Here is a 14,656-nt window from a genome sequence, read left to right as displayed (position 1 = left end):
TGTGTTCCCCAGTTCTCGGTGGCATGTGTCCAGTCACCATACGTCTTTGCATTTGTGCTGCTGTCGCCCACGCATTACTATTTTTAGGCAAAGAGTCGTGAGTGTATGTACATGCATGCGTGTGCCTGAAGCTTTGTGTGTTTGGGTGTGTCATCAGGTTACAGGGTGTGTAAGTGGACTCCTCTTTGTCCTGGTTGATAATTTTAGACAGACAGCCACTGAAACTTTCAACAGGAGGGTCAGTTGCTCTGTGCAACCTTTTCCACTGACAGACAGAAACACATATCAAATCTGATCATTATGAGTTTACAATAAATATTTATCTTTTTAAAAACACTGTCCTAAATTCAGAAAGTTTTCTGGTCTGTAATGGGTTTAATTTTTTAATCTCTTACTTATCTTACGAAAGTACTTCAGAAGACTCAAACAACTTCTTAAACGTGGACTGTGCTGGTCTTATCTGAAGATGAAGACGGCCCAGTTTTTGATATGCTGGTTTAAACTTGCAGAAAATCGTATTTGCAATAGGTGGCATCAAACCAAACACTTCTACTTAATGCTGATCAAAAAGGAATATTTTTATGAAAAGAAATATTCAAGTTTAAAAAAAAGGTAAATATATTTTTGCCGCATGGATCATAATGCTAAAAACAATTTGAACAACCTTTATTTTTGTAAGGAAGGCACTTGTATAGCACATTTCATGCACTAGACAGCTGAAAGTGCTTCAAATAAAACACAAATATGAAGATATATGAAGATTAGGAAACAGAAACATGGAATTCCTGATCTAAAATTATACTAAAAACACAGTAGACAGAAAGAGTCATGGTTCTCGGTTCATCACATTTTAGACAGACAGTATGTATGTATTTAATTTAAAAATATATATAGCCTTCGGGAGATGAATACATTTTTCATCTTATTAATTTGATTAAGGAAAAAATATTCTGTAAAGATGTATTTATTTATTTTACCTTCATCAGGAGTGTGTGTGTTTGTTATGATCAGATTGTTCCAGCTTAACACTGGAGCTGGGTTTTTAAACTTAAAGTATTAATGCAAATGTCACTATTGTAATAAATATACATTCTTTTTTTATGTTAACCAACTTGGACTCTAAATGTTTGTAGGCTACATTTAACATGGGCGTAATAAACAGAACAGTAGATGGGTTGCTAATCAGAAATAAAAACAAAGTGATGAAGAAGACAAACCAAACAAGTTATCCAGACCAGATATGTGAGAGAAAAGCCTAAAAAGTCACTGCATACATAAAGGTCATGTGACTTGGGGTTGTAATGATTTAAATAAAAGTTAATTGTTAACATGTGAGGCTGAAAAATTCTGATTGCTGCAGCCATTTTGCTCAATACCACCCTTTTGTATTGACTCTTTCTTTGACCGCATCTTCTTGTATACTAAGAGTTAAACACAAATGTTAAATGGGCAGCTCAGACATGATGATGATGATGCTGAGAGCGGGGTTTGCTCTTATGTGTGGATGCAGTGGGGTTTATGTTGAGGACTGTGCTGAATCTGTACCGTTGATGGATGTGGTGTTGGACTGAGGTAACAGAGAAATGACAAACATAGGTGAAAGAATGAAAGTGGAACAGGAAGCATCTCAGGGTGAGAGTCAGAGACTGAAACATGGATGGAGACATGACTGCTGAGTCATCCTCTGACAGAACAGACCATCTCGGATTCTTTCTCATCACCCTGAAGTGCTGCTGGCAGTGTCTCCTCCAAGCTGTTCCCCCATCCTTCTTAAACAAATATCTCCAGCTGAGCCTGCTCAAACATGGCCCCATTATATGAATAATTAATTACTAAATTCTAATCTAGTTCTTTCAGTTATGCAGCTACTCTGTGGTGTAAGAGGTGTGTCGGATAATGACAGAGCTCATTGTTGCGTCAGTGTCAGTTCAGCTTGTTTCCTTGTGATAATGATCTCTCCTTTTCATACCTCTAATTTGTTGTTGCTTTCAGGAAAGCAATCTCCCGCTCGGGCCTCCATTACCTCGGTCCACCCCAGCCCTCGCTTCCTCCTGCACCCAACGGCCCCAACAAGGAGCTACGGACCTGTTTGGACTGGACGGTCAGACATGCATACATGCTCATTTTATGCTTGTTTTATCATTCAATTTAATTTAGCTGTATGTCAGTTTATTGCAACTTTTTGTTTTTGGTAGATTTTAGATATATCTTCTTAAAGCAACTTAAAATACTGCACAAAAAGAAAATAAATGTCTAAGTTCATGTTGTCTACTTTAGCCTGGCTGACTCACTTGGTGACATTTTCATTTGTTAGCAGATTCTTCTCAACATCCATATGTTCCTGTGGGAATAAAAAGCAGCAATTTTCTCTTCTTTTTTATGATTACTGTAAGAAAACATCTTGGTAGTGTGGAAAAGAAAATTAAACGTGTCACGACTTCACAGGATGGGACTTTTTCAGGGCCTTTCTTGCAAAAACCTAATGGATTTTATTTACCAGACATGAATCACAAAACCAAAGAGCTACTTTAAAATATTGTCCCATCGCTAAATGAAATGTCAAGAGGCAATGGAAAGTACTCAGCGACTGCACATTAAACAGTCAAAACGTATAAGAAAACCTTTGGATGACATTTTTATTTCTAATGAAATGCCATCATGTTTTTTGATATTTTGTTCAGATCTTACAAAAATAACATCCAGCATAAACTAAAGCCTTTCTTTTCATATAATTAATTAATAATTAATTTAAATAACTGTCTAAAAATGATCAGTCTTGTAAATTACTTTGCAAATACAAAAAAATAAAAAAGTAATTACAATGATTTTTACATGAAGGAAGCAGCTTTTTTTTCCCCTTCTTTTTTTGCTTTAAAGTGAATGTGAGTTATTTTTAGGTTAAAGCACATCAACAAAGAAAGGAAATCAGGAAGTTTAGTCAGAGAAATGGCTCTGAGAACGCTTCGAGTTTCATGAAAATATCTTATTATAAATGGCATGAAAAACACATCTATTGGAGTAAATATGCAACACCTTTGTTCTAATCTGTTACTTTGAATTATTAGGCTGTAATAGAGTCACACATCACTAATGAATAAAAAATACAAAGTGCTCTGTTGTTAATAGGAACATGTAAGTAACCAAACTGTTATGGGCCCTGTCTGAGTTTTCCCTTGGGCTGTCTGCAGGGGCACTTCCACCACGTCACCACTAACCTTTACTTCACTGCACGTAGCACACACATACAAACATGAGCTCATATATAATTATTTCTCATAATCAGTCGCTAATAAACACACAGGCTGATTTACTCTGGCTCCTTTTCAGGTGCTAATAAGTCAGTAAGTGTTTGTACATATTTATTATGAGGCTTCACAAGCATATCACATAACATTCTATATAAATGCAGAATTTCAAGGTATAGAAGAAAAAGAAAATACATACACATGCCAAATGTGTATGTATAATTTGGGCAAAATTGCCCAGAAAATGCTTGTGCAGAGCGAATTTAGTCTATATAGTATACTTTTCACAGCAGCAGTCTCACGCTACGTCCTATTCTGGCTGCTTTTTCTTGACTTCTTTGCCACGTCTTTAGTGACATCACACTGACAAACGGAGACTAAGTCAGCACTGCCAAGGCAGTTTTGCCCGGCCGATTGCACGAATCCAGGCTGTTCACTGGAAACCGATAAAAACTCATCCCCTGTTCGTGTGCCTGCCTTAACGATTTGAACACTTAAATACACAATACCTGTTCGGAATCGCTCTAATTTCCTCAGTAAAGACAAACCCACATTTTTCAATTGACAGCTTAGCTTTCTGACTGGCAGAGCAGTTACGAGCATGTGCGGGTGACGTATGCATAAATTACGAAAATTATACATTTCCAAGTTTGAAATAAATCGGCACCATCTAGTTGAACATATGGATTTAAACATCTAAATAACTAATTCTGCTGCTATTTAATTGTTTTATTGCTTTTAGATGTAAGTTTTCTTAGTAAAATCTGGCTACCTTTGTTATTTTTAAAAGAGCTGTGTAAATAAATTTGACCTTTGACCAAACCCACTTCAAGGCCATGGAAACCATGTACTCTGAGTGTCCATATGCAGTTGTATGTGACTGAATGTAATCAGCTGCATTAAAGAGCGAGACGTGCAGAGGGATGACGCAGCCTATTATATGATAATTGTTCTTTCTCTTGTCTGTGACTCTGCAGGAAAATGCAGTGAATGGCGATCACCTGTGGATGGAGACGAGCTGTTCGGGAGAGCTGTGTTATCTCGGAGAGGACGCTTGCCTCCTGAAGACCGCAGTGAGTAGTGAATAATGCATTCAAAGAAATAGAAATCATATCAAATGTTAAAGACATCTTACAATCTCATAAAAAATATTAGCTCATCTTCTCTAAACAGTCCATAAACATCTGGGAACTGAGGGAACTGAGAGGCAGAACCTCTAAAAAGGGAATCTTGTCCTATTCTAATATGATATAGGATACTAGCTGCTCATGCTGATATTTGTGTTTCATGGTGCAACTATTGGTGAAAGATTTTAACCAGTAGGCCAGTGCTGCCTACCTGCAGCATAGCCGCTTCAAAGCCGTGTAATCGATGCAATATGCAGTTTGGCATTGACTTGCTGAAAAGTGCAAGGCCTTCACTGGAAAAAACTTTGTTTGGACTGAAGTATATGTTTCTCTAAAACCTGTATAAGCCTGTCAGTATTGACAGCATTTTTTCCATAGGTGCCTGTGTCCTTGTACACAGGGATTCTCTGAATCTTATACCATAGATCAGAGATCTCCAACCCTGGTCCTCAAGGCCTCACTATCCTGCAGGTATAAGTTGTTTAAAGGGAGACTCTCCCTCTCTAAGGTGCTCTTTTTATACCCAATCATGTGACTGGACTATTGCCTACTAAACTATTTGGTGACCTGTCCAGGGTGTACCCTGCCTCTCGCCTGTTAAAATGCTGGGATAGGCTCCAGCTCACCCGCGACCCGAAATGGAAAAAGCGGTCAAGATAATGGATGGATGGATGGATGGATATTTATGTTTTGTTTTCCATAAAATATTGGTTTATGATATTTTCCAAATAATTGCATAGTGTATGTATTTACAATTTACACATCATCCCAACTTTTCTTTGGAAAACTGGGTTGTATATATGCAAGCATCCCCTTCTGTGTTGACAGAGATTGAAGTAGCCATTAGACAGAAAAGCAAGCCCAAAACGTGGCTAGGATCATATTGTTGTCATTAAATATAAAACAGAAATGGACCTCAGCAGAACTCTGTATCCTCATACAGATTTAATGTCATCACTGATGTTGAAAGCCTGCGGTGATGGACTGTTTCCCTCATGTACAGATGACCTGTAATTCTATAAAGAAGTAATATGTTGTTGTTTTTTTGTTTTTGTTTTTGTTTTTTTTTAAAGTTCAAGGCTTTCACTGAAAAGGTGGCCTACAGCAGTGTTTGTTTACACATAATGAAAGTATATAATATATGTAGTAATGTTTCCTGACACATCATCTGGTCATATTGTCATCCAGTATTTGGTTTGTGAAAAATGTTTAGGGGTCCAGGCACAATATTCAGAATGCACTGCATTGTAGGGATATTTTGCTTTTAATTCTAAATGAAACTATTCTGATTCTTAAGAGCTGGTCTGTACCAGGGATGGGCAAATTTGGTCCTCGAGGGCTGCAATCCTGCAAGTTTAGGATTTTTCCTGCTGGAGCACACCTGAGTCAGATTAATGGGTCAACATGCTTACACAGAATCGGACAACAAGCTGTTGAAGAGAGACATTTAATTAGAATCAGGTGTGTTGGAGCAGGGAAACAACTAAAACAAGTAGGACTGCGACCCTGGTCTTTAATGCAGCTACAAGGCAGGTCTAGAGAAGATAAATCACACCTATATTGTTTTGTTTTGTTAAAAAAAAACTGGCCTCCCCTTAAATCATTTAATAAAACAAAAGGGAATGACAGACTTGCTGTATAATCAGTAGCACATAATACTTGTTAAGTGACTTGTTAAGTGTATGTCCTGCAACTGCTAACCTAGCTAAACACCACCATCACCAATTATGTCATGATATGAAAATATAATACCAACTGAAAAGGTAATGTAATGAAGTTTGTAACTAACATCTCTTCTTCAATTATTCTAATGTTATCATGACGCAGCAAAACAGCTGATTAGAACAGCTTTGTCTGAACCTGTTGGAACTTTGTGAATTTAATTTAATTTAATTTTGTTTGCTGAAAGGAAATTATTCTTTGTTCAAAAATATTTCTTCTCAAAATGTAACTGAAATGCTTGCAAAACATAACAAGTCTGCACTCGGAATTAATCTGCTCGCGTAGGAATGTGGCAAAATTATTTAATAGTGGTATCTAAAATTATTGAGAAAAGGGTATTTAAACGGTAGAAAATTTACAACTAAAAATCCTGAGAATATTATGCTCCTTCAGAAAGGCCAGTGGTTGAGTATAAACTATTTTTTCCAGAGCTTTTGAGAGAAAAGGTAGTTTGGATTTGGGCCTGTAATTTGTACACACTCAGGGATCAAGATCAGGTTTTTTAAGCAGTGGCTGAACTATGCATGTTTAAAATTTCTTGGGTCCTGGAACTGTACCAGAGACCAAACTGCTATTAATGACTGTAAGAAAAAATGGACCTACAGTTGAAAAGACCTTTTTAAGAAGTCAAGGAGCAATGGCATTGTTTGAAAAACTTGAGGGCTTCAAAAGACCAGCAATCTCTTCTAAAAAGCACAGAACCACCGGCTCAAACTGATCAAAGACAGCAGAGCAGGTGACAGGAACTGAAGGATCATAACCAGCCAGTGTAATCTGATCCCTGGTGAAAGTGACTTGGTTACTAAAATTTTAAACCCAAGTAATGCACTCAGGCACAAAAATGTGTACGTCATGTCATTGACCTGATTACACAGAGAAGATTAAATGTTGCAGCAGTGGTTTAACAGCTGAATGCTGCACTGGTGGTAAAGAGAGTGAGTTCACATAAAAACTTTCAAGCTTTTTGAACAGATTTATAATCCTTTCTGGTCAAATTATAGTCTCTGACAGTTTATCTTTAAACAGCAGATAGTATTTTCTATTTCAAGTGTGGTAAAATTGTTGACAATTTAAACAGGACGTCTTATTGCCAGATAATCTGTGTCTGCAAAGCATCAGAGTGATTACTCAGACAACACAGAAAGATTGCTCCAGAGTCATTACCGACAAGTATGCATGGCTATAATGAAGGTTTTAGATTATGGTATTATGAACATTTCGTCTACCACAGACCTCTTAAAGGGAAGAATAGTTAGAGCTGAGAAAGAGCCTTGAGTTTTGACAGTAATACGATAGTATATCTGTGCTCCACTTACAATTACAGATGATTACAGTGAATATAAAAAAAAGATTCTCAGATAACATTGAAGCAAAACCAAATTCACTAGAACCTCTATGGTAGATTTTATTAGATGAGTATTACATGTTCAGGAGGCTAAAGTGACCTCAGTTTAATGTGAAGTTGCTTTGACAGGTCATGGTGGACATGAATAAGCAGATTCTTGACTGTACTCAGCTCGATTCATGCACAGCCATGAAAGAGCCACCTGGCAGTCTAAAGGATGCTACAGAGGCTTCATCCTCAGCCCTGAAATCTACATGGAACAAATGCTGTAGAAAATGGTGCCTTTCATCTCAGTTTTTAGATCTAGAAAGACACTTCCAAGGCTTAAGTGACTGATTACTAATCCAAAAGGGCGTCATTAGACCACTTTTGTTAACAAGTCTTTTTAAAATGTCAAATCACTGTAAAACCATCATATAGACCTTCATTTTAACACTGCAGGGAAGCGTGACCCCCCATAAATAAAAACAAAAGGAAAGGTTTCTGTTAATGTGCCATAATTGTAGAGCTGGACTATTTGTGATTTGAAAATAAATAATTTTGTTTTTTAAAAATATTCTTTCAAAAAATGTTACTAGATGTGTGAACTAATAATTGGAGAGTTGTTTGTGCTCTTGAAAGTGGCAAATGGCAATTAAATTATACTATTAATCTTTGATTTGAATCATGGAAGGTTTTTAAATTCACACCTCTCCAGGGTGTACTCTGCCTCTTGTTTAAAAGCCTCCAACTGCCCCTCACCACCCTGGCTGGACTAACCAGGTAGAAACAATGGACGGTTGGACGGAAGAATTTGCAGAAATCCTTGTTTGGGAACAGAAATAATAATAATAATAATAATAAAAAATGTGTGTATCATTTTCCTTTGTTCTTATGTTACTTTTGAGTTAAGACAAAAACTACAAATTGTCACCTTAAAAGACTGGGAGGTAGAAGTATTCATTGCAATAAAAAATGGGTGATAAAGATGTTTCTTTGTTGCAGTTTCTATATCCAAGAAACCTAATTCTCCTGCACAATGATCATGCTTCTTTTAGTGTGACATGTGTCTTGTTCAGAGGGGGTTTTGGTGACGGGAAACTAATAAAAACATGAGAATGACGCGTTTATGACGTGACACCAATGCTAAGCCATTAAATGTTGCACTCTTACAGTAAACAGTGAACCCTCTGACTGGAGGCGAGACTGCTCCATTATTAGCTGTCATAATGAGTAGTTTGACATTTATAATAGCCGAGGCAGCCGTGCCATATTTATTCATTGATGGAAAGTTGCACTTTGGCATCTTGAGTGCTTGCTTTTAATTTGCCCATCCCACTGTGTAATTAATAACTTTCTTTCACCTTTCATTTATGGTTTCATGTGTATGGCTATAAAAATGTTTGTCCAGTTTAAAGAACGACACGAGAGCTAAACTTAAACATGAGCAAAAACTTTTAAATCAAGACAAAATAAGAAAATAAATACAGAAATGGGAAGTGTAGAAAAAATAAAGTTTAAAATGATGGTTTTGTATAACTGTACTTTTCTCTCAATGATTTATGCAGATAGTCAAGTCATAGATACTAAAATGTGAGAAAGATTTCACTATTGGCCACTAGTACCAGCATTCGGTCAAAAGTGTGATGATTCTGTTTGGTAATCTGTTTTTTTTACCCTTTCTTTAGCTTAATCGTGTTGAATTTGTACAGTACTTTATGATTACTGACAGCTAAGTAAATTAAATCCACCTCAGTCTTTGCTTTACCTTGTCTTTAGTCCTAAATGGAAAATGTGGGCAGTTTACCAAGATGGTTAAACATTGTGGCGGCTTTTAGCTTGTTAGCATAGATGCAAATTATGGTCTTTATTTATATAACACCTTTTTTTTAAGCAAATAACTCAGAGTGCTTTCCAAGCAATCAAAAAACACAAGCAAGAAAATAACTGCTGAAACAAACTTGGATTTGTCTTCAAACCTTGCATCATTAAAACAGGTTTTGGTGCTGCTGTGGGTCTATTTGATGATAAGAGTAAATTCCCTTTTTTATTTTCCTTTTTCTGAGTCCTGACTGGGGAATAAAACTGAGCTAAAACTGTTCATCATCGAGGTGTTATTCTGTCTCCATGCCTGGAGAGTCATTGTCCCACTGAAGCTAAATAAGAAACAGTGTGAAATATTGAGACACTTTAAACACATCTCGGTAGGTTATTTGTGTGTCTGTATTTATTCACCACTGTGTAGCAGGGTGAGTTTATTCCATCAGTGTGTCTTTACATTATTTTAGTGTCATTAGTGGGTTTGTGTGTCTTACTCGGCCATGTGTTATCTGTATCTTTTTTAAGAAGTCATCTCCCAGGAGGAAATGTGCAGCCTGTAAGATCGTTGTTCACACTGGCTGCATAGAACAACTAGAAAAGGTATCCTCACACACAAACACACGGGCTGTGCATCCTTCACGACTGACAGTTATTTCTGAACATTCAATTTTAGACTGAATTGTTCCTGTTGGACCACATTTAGATTTAGAGACATGAACCCTACATCTGCTTCTCTTTAGATTAACTTCAGGTGTAAGCCAACCTTCAGAGAGGGAGGATCCCGGTGCCTCAGAGATGTGAGTGTGTGTTGTGTCTGTGGATGTGTGAACATGTATGTGTCTATAAACAGTTTGGGGAGGAATCATTGCCATAATCTTTGTTTGTCTGTGACAGAATGTACTGAGACATCACTGGGTTCACAGACGACGACAGGAGGGTAAATGTAAACAGTGTGGAAAGGTGAGTGTATATACACATACACAGAATAAAACCACTACTATCACTTTTTATACAAACTACCTTATCATACGTCTTTGTTCTTGCAGAGTTTTCAACAGAAGTTCTTCCACAGTAAAGAAATTATCGCCATCAGTTGCTCTTGGTGTAAACAGGCTGTAAGTAGTTCTATACTTATCGCTGTAAAATTTAATTTCTTTGAAAATAATGTTTATTAACATTAGAAAAAAAGTCCAAATTATTAATATTGTTTCCACATAAACAAAAATGTGTCATTCACCCTGCTGATGAAGGCCCAGATTACATTTATGTTAAGTTCGATGAGGAAGAGGGAACATGAAATGTATATTAAGTAAGAAACAGATAAACCTCAAATGTATTCTGTCTGCTTTAGTTTAACAGTATTTACAGCTTTAATAGAAGAATAGCTAAAGATTTACAACTCTATCAATATTTACAACCCCTTTTTTCAAGAGTGTAAATAGTAAAAGAACAGCTGATTAAAAAGCTGTTTTGCAAACAGTTATATCTCTTTATTTCCTTATCCATTTAATTTAAGTCCAAGCTAGAAATTTGTAGCTAATGTTACGAACCTACATCATGTTGTCAAAGGAGCTTTCTGCACAACAAAAGAGAAATGCCTAGCAACATAATAGTAATGTTGTCAGTCATACTTCCTATCCTTTACTTGCTAAAGAAAATGCACCATGAGGTTGATTACCAAATACTATCAATAGTACAAATACAGATGATTGACCTCAAAAGGCTGACTTACAAATGCTAGATCATAAAAGAAAAAAAATAAAGAAAAAACAGGAGTTTTTCCACAACAACATTTGAGGAAAATATGGATAAGCATCCTGATCTGAGGCATTAAACTCCTGTGGGACATTGTGGAGGCAGCTTGATGGGATGGACGTGCATGGCTTCTAGTAGCTCTGGGTCACTGGTGTTCATTGATGACATGACAGAAGACAGAAGTAACCTGATGAAGTCTGAAGTGTACAGGGAGATGCTGTCTGCTCAGAGTCAGACAAACACAGCAAAGTTAATTTGATTCAGTGTATATGGACACTGACTTAAAAAAAATAACAAAAGCAGCCCAGGAGAAACACCCAAGCAGCAGACAGAAGCAGTAAAGGCCTGACTGGATGTAAATGTATTGCAGTCTCAAGCAAATACAGAAAAAAGCTATTATTAATTGTCAATTTGTCCAATTTCACATGAACTGTTAAAAAAAATACTAGTTTTTATATGAATACCGTTAAATAGAAGCTTTGATAACATATAAAGCTTGTTAGTATTGCTTTGTAAAACTAGCTGTTATCATTAAAGAAGACAAATATGGAGTGTTTTTCTTACAGTTCCACAACAAGGTGACATGTTTCATGCTGCATCAGATAGAAGAACCGTGTTCACTGGGAGCTCACGCTGGAGTCATAATACCCCCCTCGTGGATTATCAAAGTCAGGAAACCACAGGTGCATACACACACACACACACACACACACACACACACATATATATATATATATATATATATATATATATATATATATATATAGAATTGTACTGCTTTTAACTTTATGTATCTACATTAGCCTCAACAGTGCCACTGATCTGGAAGAACATTTTAGATCTGCACTGCATATGTGGAAGTGGGTTATAAAAGTTGCTAGAAATATGCAGACTAGTAAACTACAAAAGTCTGGGCTGGCTGCTTTTGTCTAGTGGGGTGTGAACTAAAGGACTTGGTTTACCTCAGGTTGAAACATGTGATGTGTCTGACCAGAGAGTAGATTAAGACTCTGTTTCTACCAGCAGGTACAGGATAGTTTGGTGCAGTTTGGTTCATTAAACCCTGATATCCGTTGCGTTTCCACAGTCAATCATATCTTTACGCCGTTGGGTGTTTGTCGGCCAGGTACCAATAGATGTCTCAGTTACGTAATAGTGTGACATCATAGTGGCACAATGACTTCTTTCAGTTATGATGAAGAACAATGTGACACAGAAGCAAAGACATGTGCCTTTAAACAACATGATAGTGTCAGGCTCCACCCCTTTGGGTCACACCGGTAAGATTGGAACCCCAACAGAAGGGTCCTAAAAGAGTGGGACAGTTTAGGTTAATTTATTCTGGTATTTTTCCCAGTTTTACCTGTGAAAGGCAAAAAAAGAAGCATTCTGACCTTTACCATACTGAACTGGACCCACGGTGGCTTAATAAATTAATCCCGGAGGGTGATAAACATCAGATACTGCACAAGAGGACCAAAGTGTTATAAGAAAATTACCCACAGCTACTTCATCAGTCGTGCTATTTAGATTTGACTCCATAATTGACTGTCATCTGCACGTGTGGGGAAAGAGAGGGGAAGAGGAAACAGATTCAGCTACAGGAGGACAAACAACACAATTTAAACTTGTTTAGACAGATATCAGAAATGCAAATAAGCAACTGTATGTCAGCAGCAAATGCAAAAAACTAAAAAATCTGAGTAACTGCCAAGACTGGAAAAATAAAAACAAGCCCACAGTAGCTCAGAAAGCACAACCCTGCCACTGATGCCTCCACATTCTTCTTCTACATGCCTTTTAGGGCAGTAGCATGGCTGTTACTCCCAATCACTCTGCTAACTTGTAGGTGTACTTACTTTATACTAATGTAATCAAATATAACTATTTGTTAACCAAAGCCACTGGATATTAACTGAAGTATAGCTTTTAGTTTTTAGGCTTTAGTAGTTTTTACACACAGCAACTTTATTGGTAAAACAGAGTTTATCTGGAAGCTGCTTGGTTCAAATACCTTCTCCATTGACAGAAAAGTTCAGTTAGGATTTATAGTGTCCTGGTTCAAACTTGGGGCATTTATTTCAAATCTAGAAGGAGTGTAAGATTGCATTGATATACATCTATACAATAACCAATAACACTGATCACTCATCGATACAGTAATCATTTGTAAGATGCACCTCAGAAAGAACATGTAGAATTATTTACATTTATTATTTTAGTTGCTTGTTATTTGATACGAATGGAAGTTGTTATGTAACATATGAATTGCTCTCCCCTGGATTAAAACAAATCAAAATCATATCAACAAAGCTGTTACAGTCAGTGGTCTCCCACTATTTTTAACAAGACACAGGTTGTCAGCTATGTAATTAACTACTGTCATAATATCATAAGGATATCATAAAGTCCTTAATGAGACATCACAACAGAAAGCTAACTATATAACCATACGATAAAGTTTATATAAACTTTATCTAAGTCCAAGTCTGGACTCCAATAGGATTTTAATAAAATGCTTGAACAAGACTGGATGTGATGCAGCTTCTCCATGTTTAGTCTGTACTCTGGTCTGGACTAGTTGACCTGAGTCTTTAGATCTAAGAGATCTGCTAGGTTTATCTTCTCCGTATACATCACAGATGCATTCTGGGCCTAAACCACTCTGTGATTTGTAGATTATTGTTAGGCTTTTTAAAAGTATATTCTCTGGCTGACTGGAAGCCAGTGTAAAGATGTTATAACTGGTGTGATGTGTTTAGATCTCGTAGTCCTGATTAAAACTCTAGCAGCAGAGGTCTGGATGAGCTGCAGATGTTTAATGCTCTTTTTGGAAAGTCCTGCTAAAAGACCATTACAGTAATCCAGTCTACATGAGATGGATAGTTAAATCTCCAAAGTTGCTAAACTAAATGACAATAAAGACCAAACTGTTACAGTTCTGTCCTTGTCTTTTAGAGGACATATGGACCACACTTTGGAGTGTGCAGACTACGTAGGCTACAGTAGTGGTTCTCAAACTTTTTCTACCATGCCCCCCTTTGGTGGAACAAACACTCCTTCCTCACCAACAGACAGCAGCTGGTAAGGGTCAATAGCACATGCTCCAGTCTGGTTGCAACCAGTAGTGGAGTCCGACAGGGATGTGTGAGCTCACCTTTCTCTGACAACACAGCTCTTGTGGCTCTGTTGACCGAGGGGAGGAAACCAGATGCTTTCTTTGACAGCGTGGGTACTGAATCCCACCAAGACAGAGGAGGTCATCTTTGGGACCACACAACATACACCAGCTCCAGTCATGATACATAACAAAGCCACTAAACAATCTGCATCTTTTAAATATTTGGGAGGGCATGTGGACAACGCCCATTCATGGTCCCGTCATGTGGATTACATCTTCAACAAAGTACAGCAGAAGAGCTACTTTTTGAGGAGACTGGGGTCTTTTGGAGCCAGTAACAAGATCCTCCACAGGATTCAGAAACAGCTGCACATCTGCTGTTCGACCTGTGGAGAGCTATTTCTTTAATGGCTGGACTGAACAAACCCTTAGACTGGCAAATAAGATAGTTGCAGATCCCTCTTTTACCCTGCGTGAAGACTATCAGCGTCTCCCAAGGCATATGCTTGAGGGTACCTTTTTGCAGGAGGAATAAGCATTG

At 37.3% G+C, this 14,656-nt stretch overlaps 1 protein-coding gene across 5 annotated transcripts in view; it reads left to right on the top strand.

The window, feature by feature from the left end:
• Positions 1–14,656, top strand: part of dgki (diacylglycerol kinase, iota) — an 81,389-nt gene that overhangs the window by 35,607 nt on the left and 31,126 nt on the right. For 4 of the 5 annotated variants that reach the window (XM_041977128.1, XM_041977127.1, XM_041977126.1 and 1 more), the window contains exons 2-8: positions 1,993–2,101; positions 4,223–4,318; positions 9,765–9,839; positions 9,980–10,036; positions 10,134–10,199; positions 10,286–10,354; positions 11,561–11,677. In XM_041977128.1, the coding sequence (XP_041833062.1) occupies positions 1,993–2,101; positions 4,223–4,318; positions 9,765–9,839; positions 9,980–10,036; positions 10,134–10,199; positions 10,286–10,354; positions 11,561–11,677 (589 nt within the window). The remainder of the gene's footprint in view (positions 1–1,992; positions 2,102–4,222; positions 4,319–9,764; positions 9,840–9,979; positions 10,037–10,133; positions 10,200–10,285; positions 10,355–11,560; positions 11,678–14,656) is intronic. The other variant, XM_041977125.1, reaches the window with a different exon arrangement.

This window comes from Melanotaenia boesemani, chromosome 23 (assembly GCF_017639745.1).
Source record: "Melanotaenia boesemani isolate fMelBoe1 chromosome 23, fMelBoe1.pri, whole genome shotgun sequence".
In the NCBI taxonomy this organism is placed as follows: domain Eukaryota; kingdom Metazoa; phylum Chordata; class Actinopteri; order Atheriniformes; family Melanotaeniidae; genus Melanotaenia; species Melanotaenia boesemani.
This window is presented reverse-complemented; position numbering and strand designations above follow the sequence as displayed.